Source organism: Schistocerca gregaria, chromosome 11, assembly GCF_023897955.1.
Source record: "Schistocerca gregaria isolate iqSchGreg1 chromosome 11, iqSchGreg1.2, whole genome shotgun sequence".
Classification (NCBI taxonomy): Eukaryota; Metazoa; Arthropoda; class Insecta; order Orthoptera; family Acrididae; genus Schistocerca; species Schistocerca gregaria.
The window spans coordinates 121230561-121255524 of NC_064930.1; the positions used below are offsets into that span (position 1 = coordinate 121230561).

General features: G+C 43.8%; 1 protein-coding gene across 2 annotated transcripts in view; it reads right to left on the reverse strand.

Annotated features, from left to right (window-relative positions):
* Positions 1 to 4694: 4694 nt before the first annotated feature.
* LOC126295348 (zinc finger protein ZFP2-like) overlaps positions 4695 to 24964 on the reverse strand; it is a 233021-nt gene continuing 212751 nt past the window's right edge. For both annotated transcript variants that reach the window (XM_049987816.1, XM_049987817.1), the window contains 2 exons: positions 19260 to 19857; positions 4695 to 8602 (listed from right to left, as the gene is read on the reverse strand). In XM_049987816.1, the coding sequence (XP_049843773.1) occupies positions 7358 to 8602; positions 19260 to 19857 (1843 nt within the window). In that variant the 3' untranslated portion in view covers positions 4695 to 7357. The remainder of the gene's footprint in view (positions 8603 to 19259; positions 19858 to 24964) is intronic.

The following is a 24964-nucleotide window of genomic DNA, read 5'->3' on the forward strand; positions in this document are numbered from 1 at the left end:
TTGTCATTAAAAATATATCACTATTTCAAACCAACAGCTCAATTCATGTAATCAATACTAGAAATAAGAATAATCTTCACAAGGATTTAAAGTCACATAGTCTTGTACAAAAGGTGTGCATTAGTCAGGAACACACATTTTCAATAACTTGCCAGCAACCATAAAAAGCTTAACAACCAATGAAATTCAGTTTAAGAGATCTTAAAGGATTTATTGGTGGCCAACTCCTTCTACTCCGTTGATGAATTTCTCAGTAAAACAAACTGATTTGTATATATAAACTTCTGCACAATTTCAGTTCAGTAATGTGTTCATTGTAAATAAGTATTATAGTAGTTGTATTAGATGTTTATTACCTTGTAAATAAATAAATAAACTTTTTTATTTTATATTCAGTGCATTAGTATTTGTAAAACGACTATTTCATATGGTGTTCATTAAAAGATGACGATCATTCCACTTGGGACCTGTGGAATGGTACATTAGCTTATTTGTCTTAAATGTAAATATTTGTCATGTATTGTTGTATTTCTGACATGTTCTACATCCTGGAGGACCTCTTCACTACGGGTCAATTCGAATGAAAGTAAATCTAATATAATCTAATCGGACTGTGAATGCATCCCCGAGATCTACCACTTCTTCCAATCATAACGTATCCCTTCAATCCGATCCCAAATGAAGGATGCAGCCCACACTTTCCTCATCCAGCAGGCACCCCACTCCTGTCCTAACGCTGCATCCCAATTATCAGTTCCTTCCTATAAATAAATCATTTTCCATTAAACGTTCTCCTCAGTGCCTCCCACATCCAAATACCCAGTCACAGTTTGTGGCAGCTGCACTATATCATCCTCATTATGGTTTAGAGTATACACGGTGTCTCGCAAAAAACATCTAGGAGGGGTCTGCAGGTCACACATCATGCTTGCCAGCTGGCTGTTGCTGCTGCATTTGCTGGTCATTGCTATGTGTGGTTCTCAAACACCAATATTTTGCCCGTGCTCCCTACACTTTGCGATTGAGTGTACTGGTGTTTTCTTCTGAGTTTTTTATCCACTTCAATCGCTTCAAATCTGTTACTAGACGTCATTACAGCAACTGCCCCAAGTGCATGGCTCTCCCTGCCCCTGTATCGCTGGGCCTGGTTCTCACACAAAAACACCATGAGTGTATCTTCTATACTATGCAACTGAGTGTACTGGTGTTTTCTTTTGAGTTTTTTATCCACTTCAATCGCTTCAAATACTGTTACTAGACGTCATTACAGCAACTGCCCCAAGTGCATCGCTCTCCCTGCCCCTGTATCGCTGGGCCTGGTTCCCACACAAAAACACCATGAGTGTGTCTTCTATACTATGCAACTGAGTGTTCTCGGTGTTTTGTTTTGAGTTTTCTGTTAAGTTTCCATTCAGTATGGCATACACGAAGGATCAAAGAGTGTTTCTTCTGCTGAAATATGCAAAAACAGAATCATAAGTGGAATGTGCATGTTCCTAACGATTCGACAATACACAGATTAGTGAAAAAATTTGAAGAAACTGGAACTGTGATACACAAATAAAGGCCTAGAGAACATAGTGTTTTAACCGAAAAAAAATTATGGAAGATAGGAGAGACCTTGAAAGAACTCCGAGAAAATCTGGCCGCCGCTTGTCACATCAAGTTGGTGTGTCAAGAGCATCTTCTCACAGAGCTGTGTGCAAACAGAAATTGAAACCATACACAATAACGGTGGCGCATCAGCTGAGGAACTCTGATACTGTTGCTCAATGTCGTTATTGCAACTAGCCAGTACAGTCTGTGCACGATGGGGAAGTTGTGCCTGAGATTGTTCTTTTTTTTCTGACGCATGGCTGCGCTTATCAGGGTACATAAATTCTCAGAACAATCGACGTTGGAGCCCCGAAAATCCTCATCAACTACATCAAAAACCTCTGCAGGATATGAAAACAGGAGTGTGATGTGTAATTAGTGCAAGAAGAATTATTGAACCACTCTTTTCCCACAAAACAATACATTCTGACAGGTATGTGAAAAATATAACACACCCATTCTTGCCGCCGGGTCTGAGGCGCTGCAGTCATGGACTGTGCGGCTGGTCCCGGCGGAGGTTCGAGTCCTTCCTCGGGCATGGGTGTGTGTGTTTGTCCTTAGGACAATTTAGGTTAAGTAGTGTGTAAGCTTAGGGACTGATGACCTTAGCAGTTAAGTACCATAAGATTTCACACACATCTGAACATTTTTTGAACACCCATTCTTTCGGGAACCAACACCTGACGAAAAGATGTAGTTATTTCACGCAGGACAACGCAAGACCACACATCGCTAATGCTTCTCCAACAGCAATACAAAGTGGTTTTGATGATAGGATATCGACTGGCCCTCTAGTTCTCCAGATCTAAATTAGTATGATTTTTATATCGGGTGATTATAAAAAAGACAAGGTGTATGCAACAAATCCCCACACACTCGAAGAGTTGAAGGACAGGGTTTGGCTAGTCATTTACCCAATTTCGGCAGCCAAACTTCGTCCGAGTGTCTGCTAATATGTTCGAGAGATGTCAGGCTGCTCTTAGCACAGAGGGACATAATTCTGAGCACCTACTGTATATAAAGATAAGCTGAAGTTAATCAGTTGGCTACGTTGTTGATGCTTAACTCAGGGAAAGCATGTGCACACCTGTCAATCAGCAGATTACTGTCCAAGAGTCTGTAGCCGGTGGATGCAGTGGCAGTGGCCAATGGCCATACTGCGCAACCCGTGAACCCCTCCCAGGTGTCTTCCATGAGGCACAATGTACATCTCATCAGTATCAGCAAACCACTAGGACAGTTATCAGGGGGTACACCACCCCAGAGCAAATCCATCCTCCACATTAACTATGAGGGCTGGCCAGCCTGGATGTAGTTTCTGGTCAGTTTCCCACATTTCACTACATGAATACTGGATTGGTACCCACATCCCGCTTCAGTAACAGGATTTATAAATATTTAGAATACTTTCACACACTTTCACATGAGGTTGCCTAGAAGAAAGATGGGCTGCACAAATTTCATCTGTGGAGGCAAATATAACAACAGGAAGGGAAGGTGTCACTCTCCGCCATTAGCATTGCCAAATCCAAAATAACAGACCAACCCCATGAAGACAAGGCATAAAGGCAAAGTAAGAAGATCATTTCACCATCAACCTCTTTAGAAATATCATTATCTCCATTTTAACCTTGTAAATTGTATGTTACTTTAAAATGAACTAATTTTATTAAATTCAATGGCTGAAGAGTGGAACCTCAGACACAGCCAACTTGTCCCAACTCCACTGGGGAGAAAAGTAAATAACTTTTAAATGTTAAAAAAAATTCCTATATTGTTCACAGCCCACAACCACAAGCTGCCAGAAGGTAGCTGTTGTTTTTCTTGCAGTCACTGCACTAAGAGCTTCAGTGTGCTCCACAGCATGTGATGCTCCTTGGAGGAACTCCAGTATGCAAGTAATTATTTCTTAGCAGCTGCCATGAAGCTTATTCAAGCTTTTAATTTCCATTACTGACCGAGTTCTTCTGTGATTTTCCACACAATTACATTCGAAATCTTCTCTCCTAATACGTTTACAACTTCCTAAAGTGCATTTCAGCATTCTCTGAAATCAGACATACAACTAATTACTGCTCCTCAATCTCATTCATCTCTGCCTCGTGATGACTGGGTGTTGTGTGATGTCCTTAGGTTAGTTAGGGTTAAGTAGTTCTAAGTTCTAGGGAACTGATGACCGTAGATGTTAAGTCCCGTAGTGCTCAGAGCCATTTCAACCATCAATCTCATTCAGCACCTGCTGGACTCACACTTTCACTTTCTTGTCCCCTCCACATAGGGCATTCAACCCCACACACCTCGATCCTGACCTTCCTCAACTCGCGTCAAGGCACCTCAGTTATACAGCTGTAGGAAGAAGGCAATAGCAGACCACTAGGACTTCGTCGGCAAGAGTAATGCCAAGTTTCCACATGGTCGCTATGATGCACTTATGAATGTACATCTAAGTAACCTAACAGTGACTATGGCAGTTCAGCTGCTTTTGACAATACATACTGAGCATTTCAGCGCTGTGGCTAAGTCAAGGTGCTGGCTTGCTATGCAGTTCTGCATTTGTTCTCTTTGTACATCTGATTGTTGATCAAATGCTTCTTTGTATGTGGTTCTCTCAGGTATGACCTTATTGTGCTTCTACATTATTTTTGGTATAGAACTTTCGATTACTGATATACATTGGTACACTGCTATTTGGGAACCTGGAAGCAGTGTACTAATCGAAAGTATATACAAATAATCCTTTGTTTACCTCAGTGTTTCCACTAGTCTTTCCACTGTTGCCAAATTGCTTATTTCATTTGTTATATCTGGCTGTATCATCAGAATAAGACACTGAGGCTCTAAATACTTAACAAATTCTAGTAGTTATAAAAATGGTGAACACAGTCCATATTTTCCCTAACAGGATGGATGCAGTATTTCCACTGAAGTCTGTACTTCCTTTCCAGTAACATAGCAAAACGAAGCAGTTCGTCATGAGATTTCCTTTCACAACTTACCCACACAAGTGCACAGCTCACATCACAGAGGCTCAGATGAGCAGTTCACCCATGTGCTATCAATATTTGATTGACAGGTTAATCATACAGCAATCATCGTCTCTGTACAATTCGTATATTTCCATAACTTTTATGAAACATTAGTGAAACATTAAATCTTGATAAAAATTTGAAATTCATTAATTTTTGGGTCATTCTTAATTATATGGCTATAAAAGCTTGAACTATAAAATATTACTAAAAAAAAGATATCAAAATTGCCTCTACAACTCATCTGTCATTTGCAACAGCCACAGGAAGTTTCTATCACAGCGAAATGGACAGGATATAGGATTAGAAAGCAAGTGTCTTACAAAATCTGTAACTATGTGATGTATTCACTTTTTTACAGAAGATGAACATAACATTTTCCTACTCTATTTGAAATCTTGAGATGTGCTGAACTTCTCAAAATACCACCTACATATTAAACATACAACATTAAACATGAACTTCTTGGGAGTGAAATAGGCCATTACTGTTTACACTTTGGCTTAGCACTGAAGATTCCGTGAGGCTGTTTGCGGATGATGCTGTTGTCTACAGGAAGACATACACCTGTAGTCAAGTGCAGGAAGACAATTGTTGCAGGCAGTGGCAGTTGACTCTGGATGTAAACAATATAGCATATTGTGCAGGAGACCCATTATTGTTCGTTATATTACTGGGAATACAGTATATCATTGGAAATAACAACTACCATAACAGAAGTAAGAGTAACAAACTGAAGTGGAATGACCACATAAAACAAACTGTGGGAAAAGTATATGCTAGGCTGAGATTCACTGGGAGAACCTTAATTAAATTTAATTAATCCATGAAGTACGAGGCTTATAAAACACCCATGCAACTGATTCGTAAGTTCTATCCATCAGTCTGGAACCCACAATAAGTTTGATTCATAGAAAGGTAGAGATATCCATGGAAGACTGGCGAGTGTCATCATGGGACAGTTCAGTAAGCAAAAAAAAATTAAGGTAATGCTACATTAACTACAACAGATGCACTTGTAGTTAACAATCCTGAGCTGCTGAAATGCGAAGAGTGTACATTTTGAGGAATGAAAAGGGCAACACAATACTTCACCTACTAACAACAGTGCTGTTTTTCTGGGGGAACACTGGAGGATGCGTACCCCTAAACTTTTTCGTCGACAAAGTAATTTTTTATGATGTTGAGAACTTGGAAGAGAGCCAAAGTTTTATTTCACGGACGTAAATGCCCTCGTCTGCTAATAGTGGGCGACAGTGGTGCTAAACGGATATGCGTACGCTCAAACGCCAAGCAGACATCTTGCTACTGATAGCAAGAGTAAAGTAAGAAGGCCTGAAGACTACAGCAGCCATGAACTAAGTCAGTTTGGAAACTGTTGTAATGCTATTAATGTATGTTTTATAGTTAAATAAATTTTCAGCTGTATTAAAAATTGGGTCAGTTGAAGCACGGGATACCACGCATCATCTATGTCATTTCAGCAGCCAAACAAAGTTACAAAATTTTTTTGTAGTGTTGTTTCTATTGTTGTTGATGATAGGTGTGGATAGTTTTTGTTGTATTGTGTCTTTTAGTGGCGTTTTATAGGTAAAAATATGTGTTCAGTAATATTTCCTTGTATTATTTTGTATGTCGGAGGGTTGATTGGACTCACCTGTTTTATTTGAGGTGTATTACAGGTCAACTGAAGTGTGCGATAAATGGTTCAAACAGCTCTGTGCACTATGGGACTTAACTTCTGAGGTTATCATCCCCTAGAACTTAGAACTACTTAAGCGTAACTAACCTAAGGACATCACACACAACTATGCCCAAGGCAGGACTCGAACCTACGACCATAGTGGTCGCACAGCTTCAGACTGTAGCTTGGACATTCCGGCCGGGCGAAGTGTATGATACTATTTTCTTTTATTGCTCAGGGGTTGATGGGAATCGCATGCTTCATTTGAGATGATGTAAACTGATGTGCTCGATACCACATTCTCTTGTATGTTTGGGTGTTTCTCGGTATCGTCTGCTTCATTTGAGCTGTAAAGTCAACTGAAGAGTCCGATACCATCATTTTTTGTTTTGTTTTGGTAGTTCAACATGTTGATGAGGTCATGGCTAAAAGCAGACCAGTGCTATCTCATGCTTCAGTTATAAGTAAATTTCGCTGCATTATATCCAATTTTGGAGTATCCTCAAACTTTGTTTTTAGAAAAAACGCGCTGACTAACACCTTGTGAAATGCCCACTGCAAGAAAATCAGATAAATAAGAGGCGATAAAGTCGCTTACCGACAGTCGTTTTTGCTATGCATCATTCGTAAATGGAATGAGGGAAAAGGGATAAAGCCAGGCGGAGTGGCCGTGCGGTTCTAGGCGATACAGTCTGGAACTGAGTGACTGCTAAGGTCGCAGGTTCAAAACCTGCCTTGGGCAAGGATCTTGTGATGTCCTTAGGTTAGTTAGGTTTAAATAGTTCTAAGTTCTAGGGGACTGATGATCTCAGAAGATAACAAGATAAGTCCCATAGTGCTCAGAGCCATTTGAACCATTTGAAGAAGGATAAAGCTAATGCTATCGGAAGTATCATTCGCTACAGACTGAAAGGTGGCTTGCAGTGTGTTGATGTACGTGATATATCGGCACGTATCCACAAAAAGAGCAGTCGATATAAAGGTTGAGCTGAGTGGTCTTGTTATTTCCGCTATATTCTTTAGCAAGTACAATAGCACATTTAGACTGTAATCAATACATATTAACAATTTCTGGACCTACAGGTATTACCATTTCTGGTTCACAAGTAAAGGCACTGTTAACGGGCTGCGTGTCACGGTCGAGGCCAGCTTCCGAGCTAGCACCGGGCAGTGCAGCGTACGTCGCTGCACTGTGGCCACCACAAGAGTCGGGCACGCCCACCTTAGGATTACCAGAGTGTTCACCTACGTGCCTCCAGTAACTAATGGCGTCAGTAAAAGAGCTCCGACAGACGGTACACTCGTAAAATAATGCACTACTAAAGGCACTGCTGTCGTCGGGCAACGGCGGGGCAGCCAGCGACGAACTGGCGTGCTCCCGGACGTGGATGGCGGTGTCGAAGGACACGGGGCAGAGTGTAGAGTCGCGCCCACCAGTGAGGTGCGTCTTCCGGTGAGCCACCAGGTTCCCGCTGCGCCGGAAGCCCTTGCCGCAGGTCTCGCAGGTGTACGGCCGCTCTTCGCTGTGGACGGTGTAGTGGCTCCTCAAGTTGGCCGCGGAGTTGCACAGCTTCCCGCACACCTCGCACGAGTGCGTGCTCTCGCCCGTGTGGACCTTGCGGTGGGCCTCGGCGTTGTGCCGGAAGCGGAAGCGCTTGCCGCAGACGTCGCAGGAGAACTGCTTCGGGGTGGTGTCGAGCCCGCACTTGTGCGCGCAGAGGCTGCTCTCCCACTTGAACCTCCGGCGGCAGCTCGCGCACTCGAAAGTCCTGGCCACCGTGTGCACGGTCACGTGCCTCTTGAGCGAGGAGGCGCGCGCGAAGTCCCTGCCGCACACCTTGCACACGTACGGCTTGTCGTGGCGGCAGGCGCGGCCCCCGGCGCCGCCGTCGCCGCACACGTCGCACGGCTTCCGCTTCTTGCTCTCGTGCACCCGCAGGTGCCGCTTGAGCGCGAACGGGTCCGCGAACGACCTGCCGCACTTGTCGCACGAGAAGGGGCCGGCGGCGCAGGCGTTGTGGGCGCGGTGGTCGCGCAGGCCGCCCTCGTCGCGGAACGACCTGCCGCAGGCGTCGCAGGCGAACGGGTGGTCCCGCGAGTGCACCGCCTTGTGCCTGTTGAGGCCGGTGCGGTCCGTGAAGGTCCGGCCGCACACGTCGCAGCTGAAGGGCCGGTAGCCGGTGTGCTGCCGCAGGTGGATCTGGAGGTGCACCGACTGCCGGAACGCCTTGCCGCACACCTCGCAGCCGTACGGCCGCTCGTCCGAGTGCAGCCGCTTGTGGATCGTCAGGTGCACCTGCAACGATCCGAGACAACTCAAACCGCGTCTATGACTTCCTCTGTCAAAAACGTTACAGTACCACTATAACTGTGTATCGCTAGCCTCTATGGACGAGTTTCAGAAAACACAATGGAGCAAAATTTTACACGGTCTTAACACCAAAACGTGTTGTCCAGACGGTATTTTCATTCTTAAACAACTAACAGAAAAATCTACTGACGGAGCAAACAGTTCATTAATATACAGGGCTATTACAAATGATTGAAGCGATTTCATAAATTCACTGTAGCTCCATTCATTGACATATGGTCACGACGCACTACAGATTCGTACAAAAACTCGTAAGGTTTTGTTCGGCCGAAACCGCACTTCCGGTTTCTGCCGCCAGAGCGCTCGAGAGCGCAGTGAGACAAAATGGCGACGGGAGCCGAGAAAGCATATGTCGTGCTTGAAATGCACTCACATCAGTCAGTCATAACAGTGCAACGACACTTCAGGACGAAGTTCAGCAAAGATCCACCAACTGCTAACTCCATTCGGCGATGGTATGCGCAGTTTAAAGCTTCTGGATGCCTCTGTGAGGGGAAATCAACGGGTCGGCCTGCGGTGAGCGAAGAAACGGTTGAACGCGTGCGGGCAAGTTTCCCGTGTAGCCCGCGGAAGTCGACGAATAAAGCAAACAGATAGCTAAACGTACCACAGCCGACGGTTTGGAAATTCTTACGAAAAAGGCTAAAGCAGAAGCCTTACCGTTTACAATTGCTACAAGCCCTGACACCCGATGACAAAGTCAAACGCTTTGAATTTTCGGCGCGTTTGCAACAGCTCGTGGAAGAGGATGCGTTCAGTGCGAAACTTGTTTTCAGTGATGAAGCAACATTTTTTCTTAATGGTGAAGTGAACAGACACAATGTGCGAATCTGGGCGGTAGAGAATCCTCACGCAATCGTGCAGCAAATTCGCAATTCACCAAAAGTTAACGTGTCTTGTGCAATCTCACGCTTTAAAGTTTACGGCCCCTTTTTCTTCTGCGAAAGAAACGATACAAGACACGTGTATCTGGACATGCTGGAAAATTGGCTCATGCCACAACTGGAGACCGACAGCGCCGACTTCATCTGTCAACAGGATGGTGCTCCACCACACTTCCATCATCATGTTCAGCATTTCTTAAACAGGAGATTGGAAAGCCGATGGATCGGTTGTGGTGGAGATCACGATCAGCAATTCATGTCATGGCCTCCACGCTCTCCCGACTTAACCCCATGCGATTTCTTTCTGTGGGGTTATGTGAAAGATTCAGCGTTTTAACCTCCTCTACCAAGAAACGTGCCAGAACTGCATCAACAATGCTTTCGAACTCATTGATACGGACATGCTGTGCTCAGTGTGGGGGGAACTTGATTATCGGCTTGATGTCTGCCCAACCACTAAAGGGGCATATATCGAACATTTGTGAATCCCTAAAAAAACTTTTTGAGTTTTTTTATGTGTGTGGAAAGCATTCTGAAAATATCTGAAATAATAAAGTTATTGTAGAGCTGTGAAATCGCTTCCATCATTTGTAATAACCCTGTACACTCCTGGCCATTAAAATTACTATAGTAAGAAGAAATGCAGATGATACACGGGTATTCATTTGACAAATATATGATACCACAAATGACACTGGGTATTCCTGAGAAATTAGTACCAGTACAACCACCTCTGGCCGTAATAACGGCTTTGCTACGCGTGCACATTGAGTCAAACAGACCTCAGATGGCGTGTACAGGTACAGCTGCCCATGCAGCTTCAACACGATACCACAGCTAACTAGTGTATAGTGATGAGCCAGTTGCTTGGCCACCATTCACCAGACGTTTTCAATTGCTGACAGATCTGGAGAATGTACTGGCCAGGACAGCAGTCGAACATTTTCTGTATCCAGAAAGGCCTGTACAGGACCTGCAACATGCGGTCGTGCATTATCCTGCTGAAATGTAGGGTTTTGCAGGCATCCAATGGAGGGTAGAGCCACGGGTCGTAACACATCTGAAATGTAACGTCCACTGTTCAAAGTGCCGTCAATGCGAACAAGAGGTGAGCGAGACGTGTAACCAGTGGCACCCCATACTATCACGCCGGGTGATACGTCAGTATGGCGATGACGAATACACGCTTCCAATGTGCGTTCACCGCGATGCCGTCAAACACGGATGCGACCATCATGAAGCTGTAAACAGAACCTGGATTCATCCGAAAAAATGACGTTTTGCCATTCGTGCACCCAGGTTCGTCGGCGAGTATACCATCGCAGGCGCTCCTGTCTGTGATGCAGCGTCAAGGGTAGCCGCAGCCATGGTCTCCCAGCTGATAAATCTTAAACCGTCCCCATCTATTCACTCAGGCATCGAGACGTGGCTGCACGATCCGTTACAGCCGTGCGGATAAGATGCCTGTCATCTCGACTGCTAGTGATACGAGGCCGTTGGGATGCAGCACGGCGTTCCGTATTACCCTCCCGAAAACACCGATTCCATATTCTACTAACAGTCATTGCATCTCGACCAACGCGAGCAGCAGTGTCGCGATACGATAAACCGCAATCGCGATAGTCTACAATCAAACCTCTATCAAAGTCGGAAACGTGATGGTACGCATTTCTCCTCCTTACACGAGGCATCACTACAACGTTTCACCAGGTAACGCCGGTCAAATGCTGTTTGTGTATGAGAAATCTGTTGGAAACATTCCTCATGTCAGCACGTTGTAGGTGTCGCCACGTTGTGTGGATGCTATGAAAAGCTAATCATTTGCATATCACAGCATCTTCTTCCTATCGGTTAAATTTCGCGTCTGTAGCACGTCATCTTCGTGGTGTAGCAATTTTAATGGCCAGTAGTGTATTTCTAAACAAGTTCATGTGCCACAAAATATGGATTGTATTTTGCGTAAATCATGCTTTATTTTTTAATGAAACATCTTAGCTTGTTAAACCTGATCATGGATTTAATCACTAGAAAGCCTGTCAACCCCGATTAACTGCAAATGAAAATTCAGCGGAACACAGAAAGTGCCTGTTAACTTTAAAAGCTGCAGGACAAATCACGGGATGATTTGATAAGAAATTAACATCTCAGCTTGATACAGAGATAAAATTTTGGCTGGATGTGTTAAAACGAGTTGCTGCTGTGGTCAAGGACTATTCCACAGAAGGCCCAATGCTCAGGGTTCACAACTGTGGATTTGTTTCACGACTCTGTGGAAATTTCGATATAGCAGAATTCGATCCCTTTCTAGCTGAACACACAGAACTTTTAGTTGAAAACGAAGCACTTCATACATGAAGAGTTTACATCAGTTCTGGCAGAAATGGTGGTGAATTATGTTGTTGACGAAGTGAAGGAGACTACGCATTTTTCCACCGTATCAGACATTCACACATGTGGATCACCTGTCTGTTGTTATAAGGTTTTTATAGAAAGACGAATTTCCTGTTGAAAAATTATCTGTTTTTTACCAAATTCAGAACACAAATCATAATACTGCATTTAGCTGATTCAGTGATAAACGTATTACGTAGATATGATTTGGACATTCCTTAGCTGGGGGTCCGCTACACGACACTGCGATCAGCAAAGCTGGTACTTTCTCCGGTTTCCGAGCCAGAACTAAACAAACCAACCCACTTGCTGTGTGTGTTCAGTGTGCAGCTTTACTCCCTTAACCAAATAGCATCGTGTGCATCAGTGTGTTGCTCTCAAGCAGCTCCATTTTTCCGTTTATTCAATAAATTTGCACATTCTCCTCTGCTTGCCATTGCAATATTTTGCAGCCGAATTAAATAGTTCAGTCTCCACAAAACGACCTTTCGAAACGCGCTGGTCAGGGCGTAGCGATGCATGCTACAGCCTTGATGTTGTTGTTGTTGTCTTCAGTCCTGAGACTGGTTTGATGCAGCTCTCCATGCTCCTCTATCCTGTGCAAGCTTCTTCATCTACCAGTACCTACTGCAACCTCCATCCTTCTGAATCTGCTTAGTGTACTCATCTCTCGGTCTCCCTTTACGATTTTTACCCTCCACGCTGCCCTCCAATGCTAAATTTGTGATCCCTTGATGCCTCAAAACATGTCCTACCAACCGATCCCTTCTTCTAGTCAAGTTGTGCCACAAACTTCTCTTCTCCCCAATCCTATTCAATATCTCCTCATTAGTTACGTGATCTATCCACCTTATCTTCAGTATTCTTCTGTAGCGCCACATTTCGAAAGCTTCTATTCTCTTCTTGTCCAAACTAGTTATCGTCCATGTTTCATTTCCATACATGGCTACACTCCAAACAAATACTTTCCTGATACATAAATCTATATTCGATGTTAACAAATTTCTCTTCTTCAGAAACGCTTTCCTTGGCATTGCCAGTCTACATTTTATATCCTCTCTACTTCGACCATCATCAGTTATTTTACTTCCTAAATAGCAAAACTCCTTTACTACTTTAAGTGTCCCATTTCCTAATCTAATTCCCTCAGCATCACCCGATTTAATTTGACTACATTCCATTATCCTCGTTTTGCTTTTGTTGATGTTCATCTTATATCCTCTTTTCAAGACACTGTCCATTCCCTTCAACTGCTCTTCCAACTCCTTTGCCATCTCTGACAGAATTACAATGTCATCGGCGAACCTCAAAGTTTTTACTTCTTCTCCATGGATTTTAATACCTACTCCGAACTTTTCTTTTGTTTCCTTTATGCTTGCTCAATATACAGATTGAATAACATCGGGGAGAGGCTACAACCCTGTCTCACTCCTTTCCCAACCACTGCTTCCCTTTCATGCCCCTCGACTCTTATGACTGCCATCTGGTTTCTGTACAAATTGTAAATAGCCTTTCGCTCCCTGTATTTTACCCCTGCCACCTTTAGAATTTGAAAAAGAGTATTCCAGTCAACATTGTCAAAAGCTTTCTCTAAGTCTACAAATGCTAGAAACGTAGGTTTGCCTTTTCTTAATCTTTCTTCTAAGATAAGTCGTAAGGTCAGTGTTGCCTCACGTGTTCCAACATTTCTACGGAATCCAAACTGATCTTCCCCAAGGTCAGCTTCTACCAGTTTTTCCATTCGTCTGTAAAAAATTTGCGTTAGTATTTTGGAGCTGTGACTTATGAAACTGATAGTTCGGTAATTTTCACATCTGTCAGCACCTGCTTTCTTTGGGATTGGAATTATTACATTCTTCTTGAAGTCTGAGGGTATTTCGCCTGTTTCATACATCTTGCTCACCAGCTGGTAGAGTTTTGTCATGACTGGCTCTGCCAAGGCCGTCAGTAGTTCTAATGGAATGTTGTCTACTCCGGGGGCCTTGTTTCGACTCAGGTCTTTCAGTGCTCTGTCAAACTCTTCACGCAGTATCGTATCTCCCATTTCGTCTTCATCTACATCCTCTTCCATTTCCATAATATTGTCCTCAAGTACATCGCCCTTGTATAAACCTTCTATATACTCCTTCCACCTTTCTGCCTTCCCTTCTTTGCTTAGAACTGGGTTTCCATCTGAGCTCTTGATATTCATACACGTGGTTCTCTTCTCTCCAAAGGTCTCTTTAATTTTCCTGTAGGCAGTATCTATCTTACCCCTAGTGAGATAAGCTTCTACATCCTTACATTTGTCCTCTAGCCATCCCTGCTTAGCCATTTTGCACTTCCTGTCGATCTCATTTTTGAGACGTCTGTATTCCTTTTGCCTTGATGTTAGCTGTGTAGAAATGATATCAGCCTCGTAAGTTATTGAGGGCGATGGAACTGAGAAGGCTTCCTAAGATGCGAGCTGACTGGGAACACTGAGCTGTCTGCAGAGTCTGGGAACTGCGAGAATGACAACATTTTGTACAGCAATGTTAAAGAGAGTAAATTTTACAACAAGTTATTGCGAAGCGTTGATACAGCACCCAGTCTATAAGGGGTGGTCGCTGATACCGATAAATTGTACCATTATTTATTATTGTATGTTCGAGAGAATCGTTCTGTGTACGGCAACTGTGAAAAGGCTGGAGTCGAAAAGAGTAAGACAAAGATGTACAAGCCGGCCACAAAAAGGAAAAAAAAATCCAGGAAAAAATCGACGGAATAGTCTAGTTACTACTTCTGACGGAAAGGAATATTTTCGGTTGAATACAAAAAAAATGGTTCAAATGGCTCTGAGCAGTATGGGAGTCAACTGCTGTGGTCATTAGTCCCCTAGAACTACTTAAACCTAACTAACCTAAGGACATCACACACGTCCATGCCCGAGGCAGGATTCGAACCTAGCAGTCTCACGGTTCCGGACTGCGCGCCTAGAACCGCGAAACCACCGCGGCCGGCAGGTTGAATACATTTCTGTTTATTATAGACAGCTTGGTTTTTTGAACTGGAGAAACCAAAATAAATCGTTGGAGGAGTTTTAAAGCAGTTTTGAGGTCGTAAATAATTTTTCTGGGCGAGACAAGAGTGAACTATTTAAATGTGTTAGAAGAGTGCAACAGCGTTATAAAGACGACTTGGAAGAATTTTTGAGTGGCGGGGTAATTAATTTTAAAGCTACGTTAGGAGCGACGACAAAAACCTCCTCCCTAAGTACTTTGTGTAGAGTGTAGCATGAAAACCACGTTCACGAACTGCTTCCTCATTTGGAGACTGCAACTACGCACATTTTTTGTCAACCGCTGAAGCCAATAATTGTTCGGTCGAGTGCTTTCTCATCCCTAAAAAGACTCGAGAGTTAATTGCGGTCGGCCATGTCGCAGGAGCGGGTCAACAATCTTCGCGTCCTCTCCATGAATTCTGACATAACACAGGAACTAGACTGCGAAGACGTGATGGGCGACTTTTCTACAAGGATAGCTACCTGTGAACAGCTTTGACATGAGTATGTTGCGCACAGTATGCATGTATTTACTATTATTATTACACTACTGGCCATTAAAATCGCTACACCACGAAGATGACGTTCTACAGACGCCAAACGTAACCGACAGGAAGAAGATGCTGCGATATGCAAATGATTAGCTTTTCAGAGCATTCACACAAGGTTGGCGCCGGTGGCGACACCTACAACGTGCTGACATGAGGAAAGTTTCCAACCGATTTCTCGTACACAAACAGCAGTTGACCGACGTTGCCTGGTCAAATGTTGTTTTGATGCCTCGTGTAAGGAGGAGAAATGCGTACCATTACGTTTCCGACTTTGGTAAATGTCTGATTGTAGCCTATCGCGATTGCGGTTTATCGTATCGCGACATTGCTGCTCGCGTTGGTCGAGATCCAATGACTGTTAGCAGAATATGGAATCGGTGGGTTCAGGAGGGTAATACGGAACGCCGTGCTGGATCCCAACGGCCTCTTATCACTAGCAGTCGAGATGACAGGCATCTTATCCGTGTGGCTGTAACGGATCGTGCAGCTACGTCTAGATCCCTGAGTCAACAGATGGGGACGTTTGCAAGACAACAACCATCTGCAAGAACAGTTCGACGACATTTGTGATCTCCTAAAGTGACTAGTTTCAGCAACGTATGCAATCAGAATAATTGCCAATTTTGAGGATGTATAAATTAGTAAGCTAACATACTTTGCATACTTCCACTTTCTGATGTCATACAGAATAATATTCTGGGGCAACTCAAAAGGTATTCATTGCTCAAAACAAAGTAGTTAGAATAATGTGTGGGGTTCATAGTCGCACATCTTGTAGGCATCTGTTTAAAAGGTTAGGAATTCTTACAACTGCTTCACAGTACATTTAATCAATTATGAATTTTTTTCTCAACAGCATGGACCACTTTAAAATCAACAGCGACATTCATGATTACAATACCAGTAAAAAGAAAGACCTACACTATCCTTTAGCTAACCTATCTTTGGCACAGAAAGAGGTAAAATATGCTGCTATAAAACTTTTTGATAAATTACCAGATGAAATAAAATGTCTGAGAGACATTCTTGAATATCAGTAAATAAGTCTGGAGATATAACACATGCATTTTGTACCATTTAAGGGAATGGGATAGATAACAGAAATATTTAGGTATAACACTATAATGTAAAAAAAGAAAAAAAACTTGTTTCCTGTGTGCATTTCTTGTGCATTTGACACGTTACACACCATAACGGTTTTTCTGTGCTATTGATCAATGGCACACATAACTGACTAACTAACTAGCTAACTTGTAGCAGAAGAGGCATCACAGAACATTTTAATTTCCGCTGTCTATATTTGTCAGCGTGACCAGGAAGGATTCAGGATGCATACTCATAGCAGTGAAAGTTCAAAAATTTTCTTTACTTGTGAAATTTCATAATTTTTTCTCTTACTATTGGTTGGATTTGTTGCTATACGTACACTTTTCTTCATAAGTAAGAGAGATTCTTCGATGAGTTTTGCACTGCATACAAACCATACTTACAGCTGTATGACACTCTAGAATTTATTTAATTTATGAAAAAATGAATGAGCTGTTACATTTTAAACTTCATGTTTACAAAGAACTCAAATTTTATTGTTGATTATCTCAATTTGTACTGCAGTTTTTAATAGATGTGGAAAATTCTAGGGTTACATACACCTGTAACTGTGGTTTGTATGCTGTGCACAATTCATTGAAGAATCTATCTTACTTATGAAGGAAAGTGTACCTATAAACAACAAATGCGGCCAATAGAGAGTGAAAAAAAAGATTAAATTTCGCTTGCAAAAAAAATTATTTCCTTAAGTTTTTGAACTTCCATTGCTGTAAGTGTGAATCCTGAATCCTTCCTTGTCACGTTGACAAAATTTTATGAATTTATTTGTAAAAGAAGAGGCAGTGGAACTTAAAATGTCCTATGGTTCCTGCCTCAAGTCGATCCATTTGCCATCCTATCCCTTTAAGTAGACACGCTTTTTAATATAGATTCACGCTTAGGTTGTGAAGCATCGTTCCCTGCTGAAATCCCCTTTGTTACTCTCAGTGCAAGAAGTGGGTTGCAATCCAGGATCCACTTTTTGCAGATCAGAGCAAGAAGAGTGGGCCACTGCTAGGGTTCCTTTCTCACGATAGAGAGTGAATAGTGGTGATGATGAGCTGAGAGTTCATACAGTAGCCACTATTCGTTACAGAAATACACTACTAGCCATTAAAATTGTTACACTAAGAAGAAATGGAGATGATAAATGGGTATTCATTGGACAAATATATATACTAGAACTGACATGTGATTACATTTTCATGCACTTTGGGTGCATAGATCCTGAGGAATCAGTACCCAGAACAACCACCTCTGGCCGTAATAACGGCCTCGATACGCCAGGGCATTGAGACAAAGAGAGCTCGGATGGCGCATACAGGTACAGCTGCCTATGCAGCTTCAACACGATACCACAGTTCATCGAGAGTAGTGACTGGCGTATTGTGAAGAGCCAGTTGCTCGGCCACCATTGACCAGACGTTTTCAATGAGGGAGAGATCTGGAGAATGTGCTGCCAAAGCAGCAGTTGAACATTTTCTGTGTCCAGAAAGGCCCGTACAGGACCTGCAACATGCGGTCGTGCATTATCCTGCTGAAATGTAGGGTTTCAAGGGATCGAATAAAGGGTAGAGCCACTGGTCATAACACATCTGAAATGCAACGTCCACTGTTCAAAGTGCCGTCAATGTGAACAAGAGATGACCGAGATGTGTTACCAATGGCACCCCATACCATCACGCTGGGTGATACGCCAGTATGGTGATAACAAATACACGCTTCCGATGTGCATTCACCGCGCTGTCACCAAACATGGACGCGACCACCATGATGCTGTAAACAGAACCTGGATTCATCCGAAAATATAAAATTTTGCCATTCGTGCACCCTGGTTCATCGTTGAGTACACCATCACAGGCGCTCCGGTCTGTGATGCAGCGTCAAGGGTAACCCCAGCCACGGTGCCCGAGCTGATAGTCCATGCTGCTACAAACGTCGTCGAACCGTTCGTGCAGATGGTTGTTGTCTTACAAACCTCCCCATGTGTTGACTCAGGGATCGTCATTTGCATTCACGATCCATTACAGTCATGTGGATAAGATGCCTGTCATCTCGACTGCTAGTGATACGAGGCCATTGGGATCCAGCACTGCATTCCGTATTACCCTCCTGAATCCATTGATTCCATATTCTGCTAACAGTTATTGGATCCCGACCCACACGAACAGTAATGCCGCGATATGATAAACCGCAATCGCGATAGGCTACAATCCGAACAAAGTCGGAAATGTGATTGTACGCATTTCTCCTCCTTATATGAGGCATCGTAACAACATTTCACGAGGCAACACCGGTCAACTGCTGTTTGTGTATGAGAAATCGGTTGAAGATTTTCTTCATGTCAGCACGCTGTAGATATCGCCACCGGCACCAACTTTGTGTGAATGCTCTGAAAAGCTACTCATTTGCATATCACAGCATCTTCTTCCTGTTGGTTACATTTCGCGTCTGTAGCACTTCATCTTCGTGGTGTAGAAATTTTAATCACCAGTAGTGTACAAAGGTATTTTGCAGTCACAGTCCATATGCTTACATTTCCGTCTGTCTTTTTGGGTGCAATTTGGGACAGATTGTCTAGTATCCATAGCGTTGGAGTTATGGCCCTGTGGTCGCAGCAGTTTAGGGGGAGTGCCGTGTTTACGTACCGACTGGCGGAAGCGCTTCCCACACACGTCGCAGGCGTGTGGACGGTCGTCGGCGTGGATGGTGAGGTGGACCTTGAGGTGGCCCAGCCTGGCGAAGGTGGCGCCGCACGCCCGGCAGGCGAACGGCCGGATCTGGCTGACGGGCGGCAGCTCCGCCCGCCGGGGCCCCGCGTCCCGGGCCCCGCCCTCGGCCCCGCCCTCACCCCCACCACGATCCTCGCAGCCGCGGTCGGCCACGTGCCGGCTCAGGCCAGCCGCGTCCGGAAACACGTCGCCACACAGCTCGCAGATGGACGCCGGCGCCGGAACCCCGGGCTCGTGGCTGAACACGTGCTTCGTGATGCAGTACCTCGAGAAGAAGGTCTTCTCGCAGTGTGCGCAGCTGAACCTCTCGGCGACCCTCGTCTCATTTCCACGAGGGACATCATTTCCGAGAGGATCACTCGCAGAATCTGTCACAAACGGATCGCTTTCGTCGCAGTCTCGCCTCGGTGACCCCAGTGTGCCACACTGCTCTGGGTAGATTACGTCTGGATGGAGACTGCGTGTTGTCCGGTCAGTGCAGTCTGTCTCGTGGTTCACTTCTAGTAACCTGAAACTGCCAGAAGAGTACACACTTTGTAAGTAAACATGTACTCGAGGAACAAGGGACACAGGAAGGTGTAGATACAAAAAATCGAACACAAAGTGGAGAGATAAGGCCTCACAGTAACCGAGTAGGGCACAGGACCCTGTAGCGAGCAAAATTTTCCAAAGAAACGCTGTTCAGAAATGCACTGTTCTTGAGTTATGGTTGTAAAACGACAGCCAACCAGTACCATTGTCTGTATGAGGGGTAGTCGAAAGCTTTCTCGCCTGAGATGGTTAGCATAATACCTCGCACAAAAAGTACCACTAACGAGATCCACTCCAAAAGAAATGCACACTATTTTTTTTAAATCCATCTTTTATTCTACATGTTTGAAAGTTTTACATTGTGTTGATACATCCTTTAGGAACAATATTTTCATTTCTCCATGTAATTTCCATCCCTCTCAACTGCCTTATGCCATCTTGGAACCAGCACCTGTATACCTGCACAGTAAAATTCTGGACCAACCTGTTGGAGCCACTGTTTGGCAGCGTGCACAACGGAGTCATCATCTTCAAACATTGTTTCACGAAGAGAGTCTTTCAGTTTCCCAAAGAGATGACAGTTACAGGGAGCCAGGCCAGGACAGTAAGGCAGGTGTTTCAGTGTTGTCCGTCCGAGTTTTGTTATCGCTTTCATGGTTTTTTGACTGACATGTGGCCGTCCATTGTCGTGCAGCAGCAAAACATCCTGCCTTTGCTGATGTGGTCAAACACGACTCAGCCTAGCTTGAAGTTTCTTCAGTGTGATCACATTTGCATCAGAATTTATGGTGGTTCCACTTGGCATGATTTCCACAACCGAGAGCCCTTCAGAATCAAAAAACACCGTAGCCACAACTTTTCCAGCAGAAGGAGTGGTTTTGAATTTTTTTTTTTTCGTTGGGTGAATTTCCATGATGCAACTCCATTGATTACCTCTTCGTCTCTGGTGAAAAGTGATGGAGCCATGTTTCATTCCCTCTCACAATTCTTCCAATAGATTCATCTCCACCACTCTCGTACTGTTCCAAAAGTTCACTGCATACCGTTTTTCTTGTTTCTTTGTGAGCCACTGTCAACATCCTGGCAACCCACCTGGCACAAACCTTTTTTAATGCCAACACTTTCAGTATGCTGCAAACACTTCCTTCCCCTATCCCAACGTAGTGTGACAATTCGTTCACTGTGATGCGTCTGTCAGCAGTCACCAATTCGTTACCTCCCTGCACATTGTCTGGAGTGTGTGCAGTACGAGGCCTGCCGCTGCGAGGACAATCCTCAATATTGCCGTGCCCGCTTTCATCACGTAACCTGCTCGCCCACCGACTAACTGCACTGCGATCGACAGCAGCATCTGCGTACACCTTTTTCAACCTCTTGTGGATGTTTCCCACTGTGTCGTTTTCACAGCACAGCAATTCTATGACAGCACGTTGCTCCTGACGAACGTCAAGTGTAGCAGCCTTCTTCAAGACGTGCTGTGACGGCGCCACTCACGGGAACAGGTTAAACTAAGTTTGAAAGCATGCGGGAAGGATGTATCTACACACTGTACAACTTTCACACATGCAGAATGAAAACTGTATTTTTACAAAAATAGTGTGCATTTGTGTTGGAGTGATCCTCGTACTTTGTGAGTATGCAAGTCAAATTTCGAGGCTCCAGCTTCGTTAGTTTTGCCGGATGGACGCGTTGTATGCCTTAGTATAAGCAAAATGGCAAATATCCAGAGAATCAAGAACCGTGCTGTGATTTGAATATCTTCATTTGAAGGGAATGACGGTCAAGGAAATTGCGGAGGAGATGCGGAATACACTGAAGGACAGTGCTCTGTCTTATGCAACAGTCAAAAACTGGTTGTCCTGCTTCAAACATGGAAGAACGAGTGTGGAAGATGCGCCAAGGAGTGGAAGGCCGGTCACAGATGAAACAGTGACTGCAGTTCACGATACGACTTTGCAGGGCGGTCGAACAACGTTGCAGCACATTGAAACCACATTTGGAGTCTCCCATGGGCGTGCTCGTAACATTGCTGTTGATATTTTGGGAATGCCGAAAGTTTCATGTCGGTGGGTCCCAAAAGACTTGAATGTAGATCAGGGACGGGAGAGTGTGCAGTGTTGTGAAGAAACAGTCCGCCAAGTTGAAGCTGATGAAGATGGCTTTCTTGCAAGGTATGTGACAACAGACGAAACATCTGAGGCAAAACAGCAGTCACAACGATGGAAACAACCGTCATTTCCCCCCCCCTCCCCCCCCAAAAAAAAAATTCCAGGTGAAAAATCAACAGGTAAGTTGACAGCATCGGTCTTCTGGGATGCAGAAGGGGTAATTATGGTGGATTACTTGCAAAAGGGCGTAACTATCAATGCATACTGTTGCCCCCTCCTGCGCCATTTGAGGGAAGAGATAAAGAAAAAAACACGCGGAAAATTGCCATGCGGAGTTCTTTTGCATGGAGGAGGAGATTAGTGTGTAACGTCCCGTCGACAACGAGGTCAATAGAGACGGAGCGGAAGCTCGGGGGAGGGAAGGATGGGGAAGGAAATCAGCCGTGCCCTTTCAAAGGAACCATCCCGGCATTTGCCTGAAGCGATTTAGGGAAATAAGGGAAAACCTAAATCAGGTTGGCCGGAGGCGGGATTGAACCGTCCTCCTCCCGAATGCGAGTCCAGTGTGCTAACCACTGCGCCACCTCGCTAGGTTGCATGTCTGCAGGTCGTGGTCGTGCGGTAGCGTTCTCACTTCCCGTGCCCGGGTTCGATTCCCGGCGGAGTCAGGGATTTTCTCTGCCTTGTGATGACTGGGTGTTGTGTGATGTCCGTAGGTTAGTTAGGTTTAAGTAGTTCTAAGTTCTAGGGGACTGATGACCACATATGTTAAGTCCCATAGTGCTCAGAGCCAGTGGAACCATTTTTGAAGTTCTTTTTCATTAGGACAACGCACCGGCGCACAAAGCCCTCGAAACACTGGAAACAACGTGACTGTTGATTCGAATTATTACGTCATCCGCCATATTCTCCAGATTTCGCTCCACCACACATTTTTCTTTTCCCAAACCTAAAAAAATATCTCGAAGGACGAAGATTTGACAATGACGGTGCAGTGATTGATGCTGTGAACGCTCGGTTGGACTTGAAATCGTAGACCTTTCGTTTGAATGGTTTGCAGAAGATACCTGACCGTACCCATAAGTGTATTAGTGTACACGGGTATTATGTTGAAAAATCAATTGGTATTGTGAAATTTCTGTCATTCTTTACTTGTTAGGCTAGAAACTTTTCGACCCTCCCCAACGTATTTAAAATTATTTGCATCAGCTGATAACCAGTCATGCTAAAGACTACACTTACTAATTAGATCGGCTCTAGACAATAGTTTCAGTAGGGTTGTCAAGACTTTAAAAACTTTTTTATTTCATTTTACATACCTAATGCTGCAGAACCAGCCTGAGGAGCAAATCTCCATGGTCATGGAACGAGTAAGCACGTCAAATTACCATTATAAAAGTTAATAATAGATAAAATGAAGTTCAAACGAATCTTATGCAGGCGACAAGCTGATGCGTATACACTAGCATAATCAACACTGTGACACAGTGATTGGCTTAATTTTATTTGAGCAACTAAAAATGTTGAAATGTGTGTGACATCCTATGGGACTTAACTGCTAAGGTCATCAGTCCCTAATCTTGCACACTACTTGACCTAAATTATCCTAAGGACAAACACACACACCCATGCCCAAGGGAGGACTCGAACCTGTGCCGCGACCTGCCACACTTTTGAGCAACTCCCCAGCAGAGTATGAGCAATAATCCATGAGCCAACCCTTTAATGTTGAACATGAAAGTGTAAGTAGTACAGAATTGTTTTAATTCTTGAGGTAGCCTATCGAAAGTGGATGCAGATACTGCACGCCGTTAAGCATGAGAGTCAAAAAGGTGCAATCCAAATGTAGATTGGATTATTAAAAAGAATTGATATTAAAGAAAATAAATATTGAGAAACAATTGATATTAAAGAAAATAAATATTGAGAAACGAAGTTCAGAATTCCCACAATCCTGAACAGAGCTCAACAGGAGGTTTGCTCAAAATGCTCGCTTTGAGCTAAAAGTACCATTTGCAAATGGTACAAGTTGTCCCATAATATAATAACGTATGTCATAAGCAAAATAGGCAAACTGTCATATTGGAATATCACTTATTGCATATACTGTTCTAAAGGAAAATGTAGTAGCATTCACTTCTCTAAAAATTGTCCAAATGTTGGTGAAATCTTATGGGACTTAACTGCTAAGGTCATCAGTCCCTAAGCTTACACACTACTTGTTGTTGTTATTGTTGTTGTCTTCAGTCCTGAGACTGGTTTGATGCAGCTCTCCATGCTACTCTATCCTGTGCAAGCTTCTTCATCTCCCAGTACCTACTGCAACCTACATCCTTCTGAATCTGCTTAGTATACTCATCTCTTGGTCTCCTCTATGATTTTTACCCTCCACGCTGCCCTCCAATACTAAATTGGTGATCCCTTGATGCCTCAGAACATGTCCTACCAACCGATCCCTTCTTCTAGTCAAGTTGTGCCACAAACTTCTCTTCTCCCCAATCCTATTCAATACTTCCTCATTAGTTATGTGATCTACCCATCTAATCTTCAGCATTCTTATGTAGCACCACATTTCGAAAGCTTCTATTCTCTTATTGTCCAAACAATTTACCGTCCAGGTTTCACTTCCATACATGGGTACACTCCATACAAATACTTTCAGAAATGACTTCCTGACACTTAAATCTATACTCGATCTTAACAAATTTCTCTTCTTCAGAAACGCTTTCCTTGCCATTGCCAGTCTACATTTTATATCCTCTCTAATTCGACCATCATCAGTTATTTTTCTCCCCAAATTGCAAAACTCCTCTACTACTTTAATTGTCTCATTTCCTAATCTAATTCCCTCAGCATCACCTGACTTAATTCGACTACATTCCATTAGGCACGTTTTGCTTTTGTTGATGTTCATCTTATATCCTACTTTCATGACACTATCCATTCCGTTCAACTGCTCTTCCAAGTCCTTTGCTGTCTCTG